At 36.8% G+C, this 20001-nt stretch overlaps 1 protein-coding gene across 6 annotated transcripts in view; it reads left to right on the top strand.

The window, feature by feature from the left end:
* LOC109225058 (membrane-bound transcription factor site-2 protease homolog) overlaps positions 996 to 20001 on the top strand; it is a 20012-nt gene continuing 1006 nt past the window's right edge. The window contains exons 1-11 of one of the 6 annotated variants that reach the window (XM_019389682.1): positions 1166 to 1186; positions 1278 to 1343; positions 3508 to 3581; positions 9481 to 9547; positions 9691 to 9789; positions 10391 to 10494; positions 11450 to 11597; positions 11701 to 11781; positions 11883 to 12344; positions 12536 to 12850; positions 19781 to 19921. In XM_019389682.1, coding sequence (XP_019245227.1) covers positions 9503 to 9547; positions 9691 to 9789; positions 10391 to 10494; positions 11450 to 11597; positions 11701 to 11781; positions 11883 to 12344; positions 12536 to 12850; positions 19781 to 19921 — 1395 coding nt within the window. In that variant the 5' untranslated portion in view covers positions 1166 to 1186; positions 1278 to 1343; positions 3508 to 3581; positions 9481 to 9502. The other 5 variants (XM_019389653.1, XM_019389669.1, XM_019389659.1 and 2 more) reach the window with 5 other exon arrangements.

The raw sequence follows: 20001 nt of genomic DNA, 5'->3' as shown, positions 1-20001 counted from the left end.
ATATATTCGGGATACATGCAAGATATTGCCTCTCCATTCACTCCAAAATGGTTGGATTCAACCTTAATCCCCATCAATAAGTATTATTAAATCACCAGTACCTTTAAACATAGTGTTTCAGATTTTTATATACATAATCTATAGTATAATACACCTATTATACTATATATATATATATATATATATATATAAAAGTATTATCCAATCACCATTAAAACCCCATACCTTCACTGAATCTTTACTCAAATACTATATATTAGAAACAAGACAAAAGAAAAAAGAAATCAATGAGGAGTAGAAGAAGAAAAAGCAACCACCTACCAAAAAATCGTAAAGAACTTTTTGTCTAAGTTTTTCGGTGAGGTTTTTTGACCGAAATTTTATTGATCGGTTAGTGATTTTTCTTGGTGGAGTGAAGTATTTACTCAAATGTGGTCGCTAAGTAGAGGGTGATGACGATGAGATAACTGTGAAAGCATGAGATGAAAGAAAAGAAAAAGAGAGAGATAGAACGGATGTGGCGCTGAAAGGTAGAGAGTCAAAGTAGATGGCTCACGGCTCTCAAGATTTGACTTGAATTTAATTTTAAATTGTTCAAAACGTAGGAATCGGCTAACTTGTAAAAACGAATCTTTTTTTGTATTGGAATGTGTAAGGCAATTGTCCCGGTATAATTTTAAATAGAAAATTCTTTATCTTTTTCATTTATCAGGTTTAAAAGTAAAGAGAAATGTTAATATGCATTGGTACATTACTATATTTTCTAATTAGTCCATTTTAAAAAGATTAATATGTCATTTTTTTAATGAGAAGCTTTATAACCACGCATTTATTATGATTTGTTTAAGACCACTAACTTTAAAAGATTTAAAATTAGTCAACTTTCAAAAGTATTTTTTTAATTAAATTAAACAAACAAATTGAAAGTGAGTCTAAGCATATAGATTACATTAGCGCAAAGCAGTTACTGAACAAAGTCACGTGCGCCAAACATGACTAAATTCCGTCCACTATAAACCCTAGGGTTTGTACCAAAACCTTCAACAAAACAAATTTTAGTATCATCATCATATTAACACGAACAGATGGAAGGCAGACGAATTCGAAGGTTTAGCAGATGGCAAAGAAGCAATGAGACTCTATTGCCTATGCGCATCAATCGCATATCCAACACTATCTCTTGTTGGTACGAATAACATCTTATTTCTTTTTCCCCCTATTGTTAGCGGTATTTGAAAAGTTTGTTTGAATTGGCCATCGAATATTGAAATTTGCAGGTATTGTGACTACAAGTCGTCAATATTGAATGAACCCCTGTTTCATTTCGGACGAAGATACTCAAGGTCTTCTTCTATAACCTTTTTTATAGATAAATAGTTCATGCTTTCCAAGTTTTTTGATACCTGATGTGTATGAATTAGCAACTGGTGCTTATTTTGCCTCTGTATGTAGAGGAAGGTGGTTTTCAGTACCAATTGCTTTTCTGATTTTATTTTCCAGTGATTGAAAATTCAATATTGAAGTTTGCCTAGCCTAGTAACAGTTGATATAATGTCCTAAATCGTTGCTTGAATTTTTCTGCTGCATGTGTTATGTTAAATAAATTGAAGGAGTAAGTACTATTGCAAAAGAAGTTAAGTTGATGTTTTATTGTTGCTTAGAGGCGCATTATGCTTAGAGTTTATATAGCTTATTCTCAACAATGTTTGTAATTTGCTTGATAGTTTAGTTAGATGGTGTGTCTGGCAGGTTTTGAGAATTGCCCATTACTTAGTCACCAAACTTTAGCAGCAGCTGCCACACAACTGACATTAGCTTTTACCCCCGACATTTAAAACTTGTACCTAGAGCTGATTAGTGAGGAAAAGACCCAAATATTCCCTTATGTATAGGGCTTAACATATTTTTGTCCTTTGTATATGCTACTGAACACAAATAGTCCCTTATGTTTGAAAAAGGTGGACACATTTGGTTCGGGTCTAGAGTAAACCCTGAAACTAATGGAAAGATCCTCAATTTTAACGGTTCTATAGTTAAAAAAAATAAAACAAAACAAACAAATCGAGATCTCTTCTCCGGTAACTCGTATGGGACATACAAATTGTGAACAGGGATATCTTTTCACAAAACCTAAATGAACAACAGAATAACACTAATTTCTCCACGCTAAATCCATTAATCAATTTCAAAATACATTTACATTCACTTAAAGAATCTTATATTTTCATCCTTTTATTCAACAAGCACTAGATAATCAATATTCACAACAGAGGAAGAAATAAAGAATCATCAATCGATGGTCTTCTTTTATATTCCATCCGAACTAGCAAAACACTCCATCAAACCTTCACCATCCTATTACAGTCCAAAAGAGTACCAAAAAGAAGAAAAAGTCTCTTCCTTCTTAGTTGAGAAAGACCCATTTCATTTTAAAAGATTTCTTATTACATCAATCTGTACTTTGCTTCAAGAAAGCTCGTTGCTCTAGTTAACCACCTGAAAAATAAGCTCGTCCTGTACCACAGAAGTCCAATCTAGCAATAATGCTATTAATTTTATTTGCTATAATGGAAAATTCAAGTTATTCCAAAGAGCCATTTTCTTTGATTTAGGCCTCATTTGTTTTTTAAGCTTAAGATGTCTGAATCTGAATACACATATGAATATAAAGATGTGCATTAAGATTAAAACATCTGAATTTGATTCAGATGTGTATTAAGATCTGAATACTAAATGATTAAGACTGTTTGATTTGTAAATGTATAAAATTTATCTTTATTTGAAAATTAATAAACATAAAATTCAAATGAAATACTAATTACTTTAATATTCTATTAATAAATTATATAATTTTTAAAAATATGATAGTTGGTGGTGGTGATGGCTGGTGGTGTTTGTCAATGTCGACTAGAGGCGGGTTGGTGGTCGTTTTGGTTGATGGTGGTGGTTCAGTGTAGTAACTAATGGTGATTGGTTGTGGTGACGATTAATAATCAAGTTCAGGTTAGGGTATTGGTGATCAATGTTTTTAGTTTCCTATGCTCCACAAATTGGATTAAATGCAGAAGCTTAAACTAAGTGTTTTTGACCAACTTATCTTTATTGGGGGAGATCTTCATGTAGATAAAGATAGTGACGGTTTTTGCTAATTGCACAGGGAATATGGTTATGGAAGTTGGAATGATGAATGAAAGGTTGTCCTATATTTCTCTCTAGCTTATGATTTAGCCTGTAGCTAACACATATTTAAAAAGAGAGTTTTCACCAAATAACATTTAGCTGTAGCTTATAATTTATATATAGTCGTTGTCCAGTGTTTTCGTCGCACATAATAAGAGTATCATATGCATATGATATGTGGGAGATCATCATAGAACACTTGGCCTCCTCAAGATCTAAATATGGAAGAGTACTTCCAGAATTGTATTTAGTTTCATGCCAACATGTAGGTGCATATTTTTCTCAGCTTTATATTTGCTGAATCATTTTCTTTGTCCTCTCTTCTAGGCTACGGGATGATAACGTAGGCTGCGCGATGATGACGCCGGAAGGGGAAGAGAGGCTTCTGGAGACGAGACAAGGTAGAAAAGAAAGAGGAAAATAGTTCGTAAAAATGTCAATAATGAAAGTGGTACTACTATATTATCTCTAATAACTTACTATCTCACTTTATTTGTTTGTTTTTTGATTGGAACCTTAATTTGTACTTAGCTAGTTGTTCTTTTTTACTTTATTTTTATAGACGTAGTTCCTATTTTTTCTTTATTTTCTCTTTTTATTTAGGGAACCTCTTGATAATGAAAAGTAGGAGGTCACATTGCCAGAGATTGAGAATGTTCAACTGGTCTTCTTGCTTTTTCCGTTTAGCTTTTCTTCAACTTTTAAATTATACAAAGAGTTCCGTCAGGAATATATTTCAGTCAGTAGCCCGGATGTAGTGTGAAATAAGAAAGGTAATCTTTGTTTGTGCTGAATATTTATCTTTCTTTGTTATTTAGGAAAACTTCTAAGAATAAGAACAATAACAAAAAGACAAATAAGGAGGATTGTGCCAAAAGAAGGTACATTAACAGTAAATCTACGAAGTACAAAATTAGAAATATGTAGGAAGAATTTAATTTCTTTAATGAAGATATCGTGTCACATTGAAGTCACCAAATATTATATTTTGTTGTTCCACTTCAAAATTAGGGGCAGAGTCAAGGCAGATCTGCAAGCTAAGTGCTCCATCTCGTGTATGAAACATTTTATGAATGCTATAAAGGAAAATGATGGACAGTTAAATGCTCTGAAAAGTACAATGTTTGTGCATTATCTCGACATACCAGGGCGTTCTATTAGTTTAAGTTTAATTGAGCAGCTGGCTAAGAGGTTTGACATCCGTTTTCAATCGTTTGATATTGGAGGTTCTAGAATGTCATTTTGTAGGAAGGAGGTGCAGGATTGCCTTGGGTTTCAGACTAAAGATTTGATAAGCAAATAATACCTCGCCGAGGAGAAGAAGCGGCAAACGTGTTGGCCAATCGTCTGTCATCTCGTCGTTGGATGTGCTTATGTGCTGTTCGGATGTGTTTCCGACATTCTGCTATTTCGGTGATTCTCCCCCAACATAATCCAAGAGAGTGCAAGCGTCACACATTCTTAGCTGTTTAGATAACAATAATAATCCAGTGAATGATGATAATTCTATGAACTAATAAATTTCAGATACAACTAGAGGAATATCATTGTGAGTTTGTGTAGTATTGAATTTGACAAAACCAAAGTCTGGCTTATTTTGTCCGAGCTCCTAGTGTCAACTTTATCATAGGTGATAATGGCAGCTTTAGAGACTACAACATTTAGACTGGTACTCAATTTCAGCCTTCGGTCAGCTAACGCCTGTCAAAATACTCAAAATAAATAGATAAAAATGAGCTGCATATCTTACCCAAATTATGGGCCGAACATTCATTTGAGATTAATTTGGTTCTGATCTCCAACAGTGACAGACATCTTTGCAAATAGGTGACCTTCCCTTCTTTAAATCTCCCAACATAGAGAATTAAGAAATCATAGATAGCCTTTCCCCAATTATGTTTCTCAAATTCATCCATTGAACTACCAAAGTACATCAGGGGCCAAAATGACAACTCCATTTTGGTTTGTGGAAAGAAAAAAATAGAGAACATGCAGCATATACATAGTCTCAAAAAATCATCCTTCCAACCGTCAGCATTCATGGGAAAAGTTCTAATTTTATCGAGGGCACCCGTCCTTGAGAGTTTTCTTAAATCAAGATCAGGAAAATATTTTTTGAGTACTAAAGTTGACTGTTCGATATTTTTATCACTCAAGCCATGAATGTCAACGTTTTTGCCCACACATTGGAAGCCAAGGCAATCCTGCACCTCCTTAATACAAAATGACATTTTAGAACCTCCAATATCAAATGATTGAGAACAGGTGTCAAACCTCTTAGCCAGCTGCTCAATTAAACTTAGACTAATAGAACGCCCCGGTATGTCGAGATAATGTACAAATATTGTGCCTTTCAGAGCATTTAACTGTGCATAATTTTCCTTTATAGCATCCATTAAATGTTTCATACACGAGATGGAGCACTTAGTTTGCAGATCTGCCTTGACTCTGCCCCTAATTTTGAAGAGGAGCAACAAAAAATAATATTTGGTGACTTCAATGTGACATGATACCTTCATTAAATAAGTAATTAAACTCTTCCTACATATTTCTAATTTTGTACTTCGTAGATTTACTGTTAATGTACCTTCTCTTGGCACAATCCTCCTTATTTGTCTTCATGTTGTTGTTCTTCTTCTTAGAAGTTTTTTCTGGATAACAAAGACAGGTAAATATTCAGCACAAACAAAGATTACCTTTCTTATTTCGCACTACATTCGGGCTGACATACTGAAATATATTTCTGACAGAACTTTTTGTATAGTTTAAAAGTTAAAGAAAAGTTAAACAGAAGAAACAAAAAGACCAGTTGAACATTCTCAATCTCTGACAATGTGACCTATTTCTTTTCATTATCAAGAGATTCCCTAGATATTAAAGAGAAAACAAAGAAAAAATAGGAACTACGGCTATAAACAATAAAGTAAAAAAGGAACAACTAGTTCAACACAAATTAAGGTTCCAATAAAAAAACAAACAAATAAAGTGAGATAGCAAGTTATTAGAGATAATATAGCAGTACGACTTTCATTATTGACATTTTTACGAACTATTTTGCTTTCTTTTCTACCTTGTCTCGTCTCCAGAAGCCACTCTTCCCCTTCCGGCGTCATCATCCCGCAACCTAGAAGAGAGGAGAAAGAAAATGATTCAACAGATATAAAGCTGAGAAAAATATGCACCCACATGTTTTTATGAAACGACTAAATACAGTTCTGGAAGTACTTTTGCATATTTAGATCTTGAGGAGGCCAAGTGTTCTATGATGATCTCCCACATATCATGTGCACGTGATACTCTTATTATGTGTGACGGAAACATTGGGCAACGACTATATAAAAATCATAAGCTACAGCTAAATGTTATTGGGTGAAAACTCTCTTTTTAAATATGTGTTAGCTACAGGCTAAATCATATGCTAGATAGAAATATAGGACAACCTTTCCTTCATCATTCCGACTTCCATAACCATATTCCCTGTGTCATTAAGCGAAAACCGTCACTATCTTTATCTACATGAAGATCTCCCCCAATAAAGATAAGTTGGTCGCAGACACTTAGTTTTAGCTTCTGTATCTAATCCAATTTGTGGAGCATAAAAAACTAAAAACATTGATCGTCTCATACCCTAACCTCAACTTGCTTTAAAGATTGCCGATTATGATTGAGATGGTGGTGGTAGGTGGTTATAGTTATTAATGGTGGTTGGTGGTAGTAGTTGTGACTGAGGAAGGTGTTGGTGGGTGGTAGTAGTTTATAATGATGGGCAGTGCCACTATTTTTGTTTGATGGTGATGAGTAGTTGTGGTAGTTGAGGCGGATGAGTGGATGGTGGTTGGAATCGTGGATGGTTGTAGTTGATAATGGTGGCGGCTATGATTGAGTATGATGGTGGTGGTGGTTGAGTATGGTGGTAGTGAGTGGCGTAGTGGTAGTTGATAATGGTAGGCGGTAGCGACAGTAATAATGAATGTGGATGATAGCATCTTAATGAAATTAAGTCTTTGTTATAGATCTTAATCGTAAAGACCTATTCAGATCCATTAAGTGGTTGTAAAGTAAAAAAAACACACACTTAATAATTAAATCTGAATAATAAGATTCAGACTTTAAAAACAAACACACTTAATTTCTGAGATCTCTAGGCCACCTCAATCTTAAACATCCAAGGGTGAACGAAAGATTGCCATTAACTAGTCTTGATCATCTCCAACATCGCTATTGATGACTTCTTTCTCATTCGACTGCGGAAATCTTGGGGTCAAACTCCTGATGCTACCGTAAATGGCATCAAAAGCTCACTGACCATGTGTTTTGAACTTCAATGGAGGTCCCTACAAAGACCCAGAATGTGGTTGCTCGGTCTAGTGCAGGAGTAGAATATTGAGCAATGGCTTGGCAACATGTGAGCTAGTTTGGATCAAACAATTGCTCAAGGATTTAAAATTTGGTGAAATTAGCTATATGAACTTGTGTGCGATAATCAAGCTATCCTTCATATTGCATCAAATCTGGTGTTCCATGAGAGAACTAAACACATTGAGATTGACTGCCACTCCGTCAGAGAAAAGATACTCTTAGGAGATATTGCTATAAAGTTTGTGAAGTTGAATGATCAGCTTACAGATACTTTCACCAGGTCCTTCGCTAGTCCTCGTAGTAGTTACATATGTAACAAGCTCGATAGATATGATTTGTATGCATCGGCTTCTGGGTGAGTGCTAGATAATTAGATGTTATGTAAATAAGCGAAGTCCTACATGAAATAGGAGTACCGTAAATATTGTATATTGTTATAAATAGGGATTCTTGTATTATAGTTAAGGTACATCAACAATATAATTTTCCCGTGAGAAATTGTGTATTCTTTCTCACAGTATACATCAAATTATGTATTCAATAAATCTCGCGTGCTATCAACATGTTGTTGCAGAATATACTCATATGTTGTAAGAAGTTTTAGCTTTGGCGAAGCCAGTTTTATGAGATCAAGCTGGCTTGTGAATCCTCTAAGGTTAGCTTAAGATTTCTAAGCTTAACCTTTTTCTGGACAGTTAGATATCTAACATACTTGATTTGTTGAGCTAGGAGTTGAGAAAACTGTGAGATATTGAGAGCAGTGTTGTCAAAGGCGCGCCTAAAGCGCGCTTAAGCCCTGAAGCGAGGCTCAAAACATGTTGAGCGCTTCGCCTCGCTTCGTGAGAGCTTTAGTATCGCATCAAGGCTCTAAGGTATACTTTTCCTTGTCAATGAGTGTAATCCTGAAAAGGCAACAGTAAACAATTGATATTTCACTTTATCGTAAAAAAAAAATCAATTTCTTTGTTCATATATTTGTCATTCATACTTATAATTATTTGTCTTGGACTACATATACATGTTTTTACTTATTCTCCAGTTGCGCCGATTTTCATTAAAGCCCACGCTTTATCTGCGCTTTGCGCTTAAAGCCCCAACGGACCTTAGAGCTTTTTTGCGCTCTTCGCCTTTGATAACACTGATTGAGAGGTGATATTTATTAATGACAAACAAATGTTGATTGACTAGAAGCATTCTTTAAAAACTAAGAGCTTTTTAAGATGTCGAGTCTCAGCTCTTTAAAAGAAGCTAAGAAAACAAGATAGAGCTAGAGCTAAAGAAATAAGAGAGAGCTGAGATCTTTTCATCAAATTATCAAGTAATCAATAACTCTCGCCTCCCTTGTTTTCTCACAATATGAATAGTACATAATATGAGAAGGTTAGGCAGAGCCTAGTTCTATGAGATCAAGCCTGTCTTGCAAGCCCAATGAGGTTGAATTATAATTTCTAACCTAACTGTTTTTGGATAAGTATGATTCTAACTTATTTGATTTCTTTATTTTGTATATTAATGGTGGCTGGGTTGGTTTGCACGACTAGTCCACCGGTTTCCTGCTATTTCTCACCAACATGAATACCGGGTAACTTAACCTACCAAGAATTAAATAAATGGGAAGAGTTCACCTTGTACGGCCTCCATTGGGATTCAAACTTTTGTTTGCAAGGTTGTTATTTCACTCTTCAACTGGTAGGCCATCCCTTGCGATTGTGGAAGTTTTAATGTGTTGACACTAAACCTCATTGTATTTGACTATATGCTATATTTTGTGCTTAAATATGTATATATGTTAAGTTATATTAATATTATATATTTATGTGTAAATATCTTATATATATATATGTTTATTCTTTGCAACTTTTACCTTTTTTATCTTATGTAGGGAGCTGTTTGGGCTTAGTTTAACTTTTATGCCTTGCTAAGTGACTACTTTTCTTGCAGGTGCTTGAAAGCTTGGTTCTCAATGGGTGTTGGATTTAGTCTTGCTGTGTTGGCTGCAGTTACTATGGTCAGTCACCTGCTAGATTCAGTATTGTTTTATTTCTTCTATATCTCCTAATTAATTAATGTTTGAAAATAGCAAAGGAAAAAGGATTTTCCCATTTTATTTAACTTCTGCCAATTGAGTTAGCATTTCTTCATCCTTGCCAGATTCTTTTGTATGAAATCGGCCAGATACTGTGTCTCTATTATGGCAACACCCAGATGAGCTATGTTATGAGTGGATATCTGTTTGGGTTTTCTTCTATGGTATGTATTCTCACATTATAACTCACTTGGTTTTCAGTCTTTGGATTACTGTGCTTCAAACCAATACTTCATTGCCATCATGGCTGGGAATGAGAAAAAAATATATGAAAAGTAAATGATTTTTCCTGTCATTTCTAGGCATTCATAGAACTGAAAAACAGAACTCAAGGTTGCAAATAAATGAACGTCAATTACATACCAATCAAAAAATTGTTTTTTCCCAACCCATATACCAGTTCTTCTCTCGTTCTCAATACGACTAAACTTGCAACCCTCTGAAAAGCAAAAATGAATAGAGAATATTGATGAAGTTACATTTGTTCTTTTGCTCTCTTTCTTGAGCATAGTTTATTTTCTTAGGCAAGATGTTAGGCATGTTTAAGTTGCTTCTAACATGTACCTATGTTGGTTGTCTAGTTGGCTTAATAAGGTAAGGGGTGAAATGGTCTTGACTTATGCTATCTTTTGGGCTTAAGCTAAGGGGTGAGCATGGCTGTGACCTACATAGACATGATCTGGGCTAGAAACTGCTATTTGCATTTGCATTCAAATCAAGAGTTCTCTAAACAGTTGCATCTGCTTCATTTGTTTTTGGGCACAGATATCAGGCTTGACCATCTCACTGGCTGACATTGGATATCTGTGCATATCTTCCATCATATCAGTTTCAGTGCATGAACTTGGCCACGCTCTAGCTGCTGCAAGGTTAAGACTAATACTGTTTTGAAATGTTTGGAGCACAATGTGAATGTAGCTATACTTAATACATGTATTTATGGAAATCTTCTTGAAAGATTATGTTCCTTCTTGTACTTGTACTCTTTCATTAGTTTTCCTAATTTTTACGGGGAGAAAATAATACATGTGGGACAATGCATATACGAAGAATGATGAATAATTTTCTCTTTAGATGAGTTCTGTGGTTTCAGTCCACTAGATTAATAATGGCAGTGCATCTAAGCTTTGGCTTCATTGAAGGCTTACTTAGAGATGATTGAGAATTTGAACTGTTATTTAGCAATATAATCAGGGTATGTTAAGGAAGAGAGTTCGTTTCATGAACAGACTGACAGATGTTTCTTCTTCTGATGCTCCTATTAATCACACCTCTGGAACAAGAAACCCAAAGCCAAAGCCCAAACAATGGATACTCAAAGGACAAGAATATGAATTTCAGTTCACCCATAATGTGCTTCGGTGCTTTTGTTTGAGTATCCTGAATTCTCTTCCTTTTACCCAAAAGGTTCTGAATGGCGGAAAGTTCTCTACATGTGTGTTCGGGCTGATGGGAAACGTGGGTATGAATCTTTTTCTAGTAGAGTTTCGTCAATGAATTGATCGAGCTGGAGGAAACGAGGTATCAAAGTGTAGAGGCACAGAGTTTCTAGGATAATATGCAGTTAACATTTCTTGTACTTTTTTCTATGCATGATTAATAGCTTATATGAAATCTTTGTATATAAGCCTCATGGCTGCACAACAAATAATAGATATGTTGTTAAGCATGTTAATTTCATCAGTTAACGTTCATGATCTTTGATTTAACAATTGGCTAACTATTGCGTGATATACCTGATCAGTTGACATGTTTTGAGACCTAGCAATAGCAGTACATGAATCTCACAACTGCTTTTGTAGGCACTACATTCTGGAAAAGCAGTGAGGGCATACAGATGGAGTACATCGCTGTATTTCTGGCTGCATTATTTCCAGGTGCTCTTGTGGCATTCAATCACGAGTTATTGCTGGCATTATCCAAAGTTTCTGCTCTTCGTATATACTGTGCTGGCGTTTGGCATAATGCAGCTGTGGGTGCTTATAGCAGCTTGGCTTTTTAAGGAATGCTAGTCCATCTACATTTATTTGTCATATTATGTACTCTTTGTACTGATTGGACGACTTTTCTTGCAGCTCTGTGCTGTTTGTGCTTGGGCGTTGCTCGTTCAACCCTTGGTCTTGTCTCCATTTTACATTCATGATGAAGGCCCCGTGGTAATTGAGGATTAATTTCCTGTACTGTAAGGTGCTAATTTGGGGGAACCTAATTAGGCATTGTTGTGGCTAATGTGTTCCAATCACAATATCTTGAGCAGGTGCTGGATGTGTCTCCAACATCGCCATTGTCTGGCTATTTATCTCCTGGTGATGTCATATTATCATTGGATGGCGTCCGCATCAATAATCTTCAGGAGTGGTCACAAATGATTGCTATACTAACTGAGCACTATCAAAACTCTCAGAATCACAGCCTTCCTGGAAACTCTATGAAAACAAGTGTTGGTAAAGGCTACTGTGTTCCCTATTCTTTGATTGAAGAGAGCAAGCATATTTCGTTGAAAGGCAATGAAACTTCTTGCCCAGATGAACTAAGTCCATTTATTACCATTCCATGCTTGGATCAGGCCATGCCTGATGATGATAATCTTGAGGTTAACCATCAAAGGGATGGAGGTGAACTCCACTGCTTATATGCAATGGATATATTAAACCTTGAGAAATGTGGTGATGACTGGGGTAGAATTCGTAACAACAGGAGCAGCTGCTTGTGTTCCAAGGTGAATTTTTAGCGTGTCCTATTTTGACAAGAAGTTACATCTTTATATCATTTTTCCAGCTGTTTATGTTTGTCATGTACTGCCAAGAAAAATTGCTCATGTAGTTTGTAATGCGCTATATGATTAGAACAAATACAACCTCACTCAAAATGCATTTGAACATGTGGTGAAAAATTGATGTTTTATTGCAGGACAAAGCATGCTTTGTTCCACTTTTGGAGACCGGTGTAGCATGGGTGGAGATAGCATATTCAAGTTCTCCTCTGCAATGCTCGCAACTTGGGACAATGCGTGTTGTTGACGATGATAATTCAAGGGAGAACCCCTGTGTTAAGACTTTTGTTTTTGTGGGTGATATAAATTCAATGAAGCATTCAGTTCTTTTGACTTCATATCAACCTCGTTGGTCCGCTAAATTTGGTGCACATCTTCCATACGTACTGGAAAAGTTTTTGATGTTCACCTTTAATGTCTCTTTGACCCTTGCACTTCTCAACAGCCTGCCGGTATGTACTCATATAGAAATAATAACTTTCTCTGATTTCCATGTCTTTTAGCCCTTGTGTGGTCATATCTTGTTGTGTATTTTCTGCGTTAAGCTTCAATTGATCCTCAATGTGATGTTAGGAAATACCAGTTTTGTTGGGAGGTTGCAACAGCTTGATGGTTACAGAATTGTGCTGATTTGGGCCCAAAAGGATAGAAATCATTGTGGATGAAATGGGTCTTATAATGGATAATTTCTTAGAATGATTAAGCATGAAAAGAGCTTGTAAAACATGAAAGTCAAGGCATGTTTAATGCTGGAAAAACAGTGATGATTTTATGGAAAGATGAAAAGAAAAAAAAACACTGCAAATTAGGTTTCGGGTCTTATAATGGATAATTTCTTAGAATGATTAAGCATGAAAAGAGCTTGGAAAAAATGAAAGTCAAGGCATGTTTAATGCTGGAAAAACAGTGATGATTTTATGGAAAGATGAAAAGAAAAAAAAAAACACTGCAAATTAGGTTTCGTCAGGCATCATACCACAAGTTTAGGATTATCTGGATGAAGGAAGATTACTTAAGTATCATGTAATAGGTTTACTTTATGGAATTGAGAGTATGGCATACTTGGTGTAGATGTTACCTACTCGTGCTCAAAAGGGTTACCGTGAACATATAGGAAGCAAATGCTATTCGTGTTCCCAGCGGCTTCTTACTGAACTTTATAGACTCTACAGATTGAATGTTTTCCCAGGAAACTCCTGTTTGCTACTGTGACTAGCAACAATACCATGACAAAATCATGAAACATCTATTGGATGGAAGGCATTGCAAACTGAGGTGTCAAAAACAAGGCAAAAAATGTTAGTACTATTAAGGTGGAAGCATGTGTTATGCCTGTTTTTCAATGAAATTATTACCTTATCAAAAAAGGTGGAAGCATGAATGAAATACCTCGGTGATATGGTTCAAGTGGGTTCAACATTTGTAAATGGTCGTGTGTCTGAATCCATTCTCTTACATATTCCCTCTATTTTAGGAGACCTGGACTATATTCTTTTTAAAATGCTCTCTATTGGGATGTGGCCATAGTTCTTTTCTCTCTCTTCTTCCTTTCCAAACTCCGGCATAGTCCTTTGCTTAGTAATGGATCAGGGAATCACTTCTATTTTGAGCGAAAAAACTTTTGAATTAGTTAGCATTAATGAGGAAGCTGAAAGCTAGTTTGTCCATACAGCGAGCAGCTGAAGATTTATGCATCAAATTAAGATTGATTCAAGCAACTTTCGATGGGTATGTGAAGCATTGATTCAAGCCTCACTACAGTCTGGTAATAAATGCAGGAGATAGGGTAGGAAGACACAGCGTATAATAAGGAAGATGTAAAATTCTAGACCTTCAGAGTGGTCTAGAATTTTAATAGCGGCAGGAGGTTCGTTAGAGTAGAATGTATCCTAGGGGATAATAAATATGCAATTATCATCACATAAGGCAGTTACAGCAAAGGATGGGGACATAGCAAGGAAGAGACAAGGATATACAGGGATATACATAGACCCAAGATTCCATCTTTACGCAGACCAGTCTAGGTCTTATAAGGAAGATGTAAGGATTTCACAATGACCAACTAAGATCAGTGCTGCAACAGGGCAACATCCGTATCCATCGAGGGAAAGAACATGGAAAGGAACATTCCCTTTGGAAATGCCTCATCGGCTAGTTCAATGGTCATTCAACTTCAGCTCCATGTATAGGTGATCTAGAAGTGGTTCATAAGCAGATGGCATGTCACAGTTGGTCTTAAAGTCACATCGATTGGGCATAATTTGTTCTCAAACTCCCGTCCAGAGTAGAAGCAAACAAAGTCAAAGCTGGTGAATGGTTTTGGAATGGTAGAAGATTGACTCTGCAATGGTGGTCTCTCGTGACAGGAATAAAGTTACTAGCAACGAAATCATGTGAAAAATAGCAAGGGAGAACTACAAGAAATTTGGAGTTGATCAATGAGGATTGAGGGTTCGAAGTTTCATTATTGGAGGACCATCACGCCAAAGTCTAGCCAATAGGAAAACCTAGCTTCGGTAAAGCAGAGAGGACACCGATTGAAGTAGGTACCTCGAGCCATGTATCGAGGCTAGTAGTTACACACGTGGGAGGACACTTTACAACTTTAATTTAACACTTGGTGCACTTGTTAATCCAAAGGATAAAGGGTTAGCAATCTCAGAGGGTAATGACTAATGAGAGGAGAGGGCCTAGTACAACTGCTGTTAAATATTTTGGCTTGGAAGCAAATAAAAACTATTATAAGAAAAGCACAAAAATGATAGCCCATATAAGAGTTTAGCTTATTATAAGAGAAGACAATTTGGAGGATAGTTGGTCACAAGCCCAACACAAATGCAAACCAATTTAATACCTTAGCCATAGTGTCTCTTGGCTTTGAATACTCTTTGATACCAAAGTCCTTCATAGCCTCCTCTCAAAACAGAGCTTGAAAATTAGCTCCTTTACGGTCGACAAAGCTACTCCACAACAGAGATCCACAAGCCACATCGCATTCTCCCCTCAAGCATCGAAGTAGTTCCAATAACCAGCTTAGGTACGAATTTCTCTTCCCAAGCAGTTTGCGAAGCTCTTCTGTTGATATGGTACGTGGGTGATTCCAATATGGAGCTAATAGACAAATCTTCTCTTATCGAGACCTCGAAATGGACTAAAATCACCATGGTGAAGGCATGCAAACTCTTTGTGGTTAATGTGATCGTGTTCGAGCATGATCTCCCGGATATTATTCTAAGAATGGAGCAATGGAGACAAATCCAAATTCAGCAAGAGGAGTCAAAGCAAAAGTTTGGAAGGAGAAGAAAAACAAAGGAGAAGGGGAAAAAAAAAGGTTAGCCCGTGGAATCAATTATGATCGAGAAGGGCAACATGTTAGTGGAAGTAGGGATAGGCACTACAACTTCTTTTCTGGATGAAGCTATTTATCGTGAGCTAGAACGTGCGGGGTTGAATAAGGATGGGAAAAAGACCACTATTAAATCTCTCATTCAAAATTGGAGGGTGGATATTTGTAGGAGACTGAGATAAGAGGATTGGTCTGGTAGAATGATTTAGCAACTTTGGGGTAATTAAAAATCATGTGGAATTAGGGTAAAGATCGTAATGATTTGGGATAAGAGTCAGTGGAACAAAATAGACACACTTCAGGGTTCCTACTCCATATCATATATGCTTGAGAGTTTTCAAGAGGAATATAGGTTGTGCTTCATAGGTGTTTATGGGCCTCACACTAGTCCAAAAAAGGAAGAGATGTGGAATGAACTTATAGGGGTAAGGGGACTATGGTAAAGTCACTAAGTTTTGGGAGGTGACTTCAGTGTTTGCAGATTTGAAAGTGAAGCTAAATTGCATAAGAAGATCCAGAGCCATGAAATCATTCTGAGACATTATCCAGGATCTTGATGTTATTCATTTACCTCTTAAGGGGCTCATTACACCTGGTCAGAGGTGATAAAAGCATACAAGCATCCAAAATTGGTAGGTTTGTCATCTGCTGTGGAATGACTCACGTTGTGAGAGAAACTGCCCTTCTAAAGGTGATCTCAGATTTTAGGCCAATCTTATTGGAGAGTGGGGACTTGGAAGCAACTCCTTGTTTCAAATTTGAAAACACGTGGCTACTGTCAAAAGGATTCCTTGACAAACTGAAGCACTGATGGCAGAGTTACACTTTTACTGGTAGTGAAGATTTCGTCCTTCCACAAAAGTTGAAAAACTCGAAAAAGGACATCACTACTTGGAATAAGGAAGAATTTGAGAAGGTGGAAACTAGGAAAACCAAGGAACTAGATGAACTTACGGCATTTGACCAGTCCGAAGTAGGGCAATTGACTTTGTCTGAGTCCAATCGAATGATGAACCTGAGAGTTGAATTACAACAGCTAGCCAAAGCAGAAGAGATATCGTAGAGGCAGAAGTCTGAGTGTCTTTGGCTTAGGGAAGGAGACATGAACACTAAATACTTCTAAAAGAGTGCCAATTCACACAGAAAGGGAAATTGCACTGACAAATTCATGGTGGGTAGTGAAATCATTGAGGATAAAGAATTGATTAAGGAGACACTGGATTTCTATGAAAAGCTGTACACTGAACAGGAAAATTGGAGACCGTATGCTAATTTTGAAGGCATTGCCTCCACAGCAGAAGAGGAAAGGTGTGATCTGGAGGCACCTCTTTTTGAAGAGGAGGTAATAGCAGCTAAATCAAGTGCATCAAACAAGGCAGCTGTAGATGGGGATACAATGGCCTTTTACCTACAGTCTTGGAAATTCATAAAAATATAGAATCTGACATCCCATCCTTGTAGAGTTGAATCCTTATCATCAACAATGTTTGAGGGTTAGATCATGTAATGCATCCTTCATTGCGCTGATATCTAAGAAGAAAAGTTGGAATTAAGAGACTGCATGCAATTGGCCTTTGGCAGTGTATACAAGTTAGCTAAGGTCCTAACAAAAAGATTGAGGAAAGTGATGGGAAACTTGGTCTCAAATCAGCATCCTGTCATTAGGGGGGGGGGGGGGGCACATATTACAGATGCCTCATTAATAGCAAATGAGTTTCTTGATTGGCAATTGAAGCAGAGGGGTGAAGGTATCCTATGTAAGCTGGTCATAGAGGAAGTTTTTACCAATTGAAACGGTCCTATCTCATCTCCATCCTTGAATGGATGGTGGATTTGGTAAAGGTGGATCAAATGGAGTAAGTTCAACATTTCCGTTGTGAGTATTCTATTTTGATCAACATAAGTCCAGTTGGGTTCTTTTCCCCACAAAGAGGCTTGAGGCAGGGTGACCCTCTATCTTTATTCTTATAATGCTAGCAATGGAAGGATTGAGCAGAATGTTGGACAAAGCTAAGCAGTTGCAATGGCTAAATGGCTTTGAAGTTGGGAGAAGTTTCTCAGTTAACATATCTCATCTGCTTTATGCAGATGACCCCTTGATTTTCTATGGGCAGACAAAAATCATGTGCTTTTTTTGAAACCTAACACTCCTTGTTTTTTAAGCTCTATCAGATTTGCACAGTAACATGTTCGAAAGTGTAATCTATTCTGTTAATGAGGTGCAAATCTGGAAGAACTGGCAAATATACTGGGAAGCAGCATTGGGACAGATTACAGATGTCTCATTAATAGCTTATGAGGTTCCTGATTGGCAATTGAAGTAAAGGGTGCAAGTATCCTATGTAAGGGGGACATAGAAAAAGTTTTGACCAATTGAACTGGTCCTATTTTATCTCCATCCTCGAACAGATGGGGGATTTGGTGAAAGGGGGATCAAATGGATCGAGTTCAACATTTCCACCGTGAAGTATTCTATTTTGATCAACATAAGTCAGTTGGTTTCTTTTCCCCAGAAAGAGGTTTGAGTCTGTCAGGGTGGCCCTCTATCACCTTTATTATCATACTAGCAATGGAAGGGATTGAGCAGAATCTTGGACAAAGCTAAACAGTTGCAATGGCTGAATGGCTTTGAAGTTGGGAAAAGTTTCCAGTTAATATATCTTATCTACTTTATGCAGATGACACCTTGATTTTTGTGAGGCAGGCAGAAATCAGGTTTACACATTAACATGCTCAAAAGTGTAAACCATTCTGTTAATGAGTGCAAATCTGGAAGAACTGGAAAGTGCATTGGCATTAGGACTTACCCGCCTACCTATCCAGGAGTTCCACTAGGGGCAAAATACAAATTAGAAGTTGTATGGAGTGGGACCATTGAGAAGTTTGAGAAGAACCTAGCCTCCTGGAAGTTGCAGTATTTATCAATGCGAGGCAGACTAACCTAATAATAATGTCCTTGACAACATCCCTACTTACTATATGTCGCTATACCCTATGAGTGGTAAGATTCTGAGACAACTTTGAGAAAAGGATTTTCCTATGGGAATTTCCCTAGCATCTTGTAGACCTGTTTTCTGCTCTCATTAATGTTGATATATAGTGGTCGCAATATAAGATGACATCAAATCTGCAACTCTTTAGAAGATTGAGGCCAATGCTTTTGCTTAAGTAGGTCGTTCCTGCATGAAACATACCAGGCCATGCATTAGATCCTCTGTTGGACAGACATTTCAGTTGTCTATAGACATGGATTGGGTACCGTATATGCGTTCTTGATAATCAGAAAATGACTTGCTAGAAATTGAATGCATGTGTTTCTATGTAAAATAGGTTTGATGAGATCGTAGGGAAGCTGCACCAAACATAAATGTCTTGTATGACAGGGGCAAGAGCATAAAAATCTGAAAGTCAGGTGGAAAACCTGGTTGGGTCTTAAATCGTGATCCAGATGTTGTAATAAATTTGAGAAACTTCATAAAATGCGGTGTCAGACTGTCACCTTTCCACACCACATAAGAGAGGACGAAGGATAAAATACAGCAATTTCGTAACTTCGATGTTTCACGTCATTATATTGAGATCTTATTGAGCTTTGTGCTTGGACTTTTGGTAAAGAAAAAAAAGACATCCTAAGGCTTGTCTTGGCTCTTTGAAGTTGTTGCTTCTCAATTTTTATGCTCAACTTTCTCGTCTCTTTCCTCCTTCATGGCTATTCATGAGTTTTTGTCAGTTCTTGTAGTTAAATGTTATTGCTGTTCGATTGGTGATTTTTTATTTTTGAATACTTGTTGTGGCTGGCAAATCAGCACCTTTGCAAACTAACTTGATTAGTTTCCAACTTCCTGAATAAGCCGGCTTGTGGACTCATTTACTATATTTAGTAATCGATTGCAGATAATGACCATTCTCTTTTGAATATTTCTTCTTTGAGAATAATGTGGCATAATACATAATTTCTTAATCCTAGAACAGTGGTAAATAAGTCACTGCAACTTAAGTACAATTCGTGTTTTAATAACTACCTCTGCTTCTCCAGGTGTATTTCCTTGATGGTGAGGCGATCTCAGAGGTGATTATACACTACTCAAGGTTCCTAAGTTCTAGGAGGAGGAGAACCATTCTTCAGTATTTCCTGCTGGGTGGGACCGTTGCATCTATTCTTATTATCCTCGTTCAGGTTTTCCTTGTTTTATTATGAGATAGTATTTTACCAATTATTGCTTGTAAAGGGGTGGAGCTTGGAGACAGATTACCCCC

Source organism: Nicotiana attenuata, chromosome 1 (assembly GCF_001879085.1).
Source record: "Nicotiana attenuata strain UT chromosome 1, NIATTr2, whole genome shotgun sequence".
Taxonomy (NCBI): Eukaryota; Viridiplantae; Streptophyta; class Magnoliopsida; order Solanales; family Solanaceae; genus Nicotiana; species Nicotiana attenuata.
The sequence above is the reverse complement of the archived record's forward strand: the minus strand, read 5'-3'. Positions and strand labels throughout refer to the sequence as shown.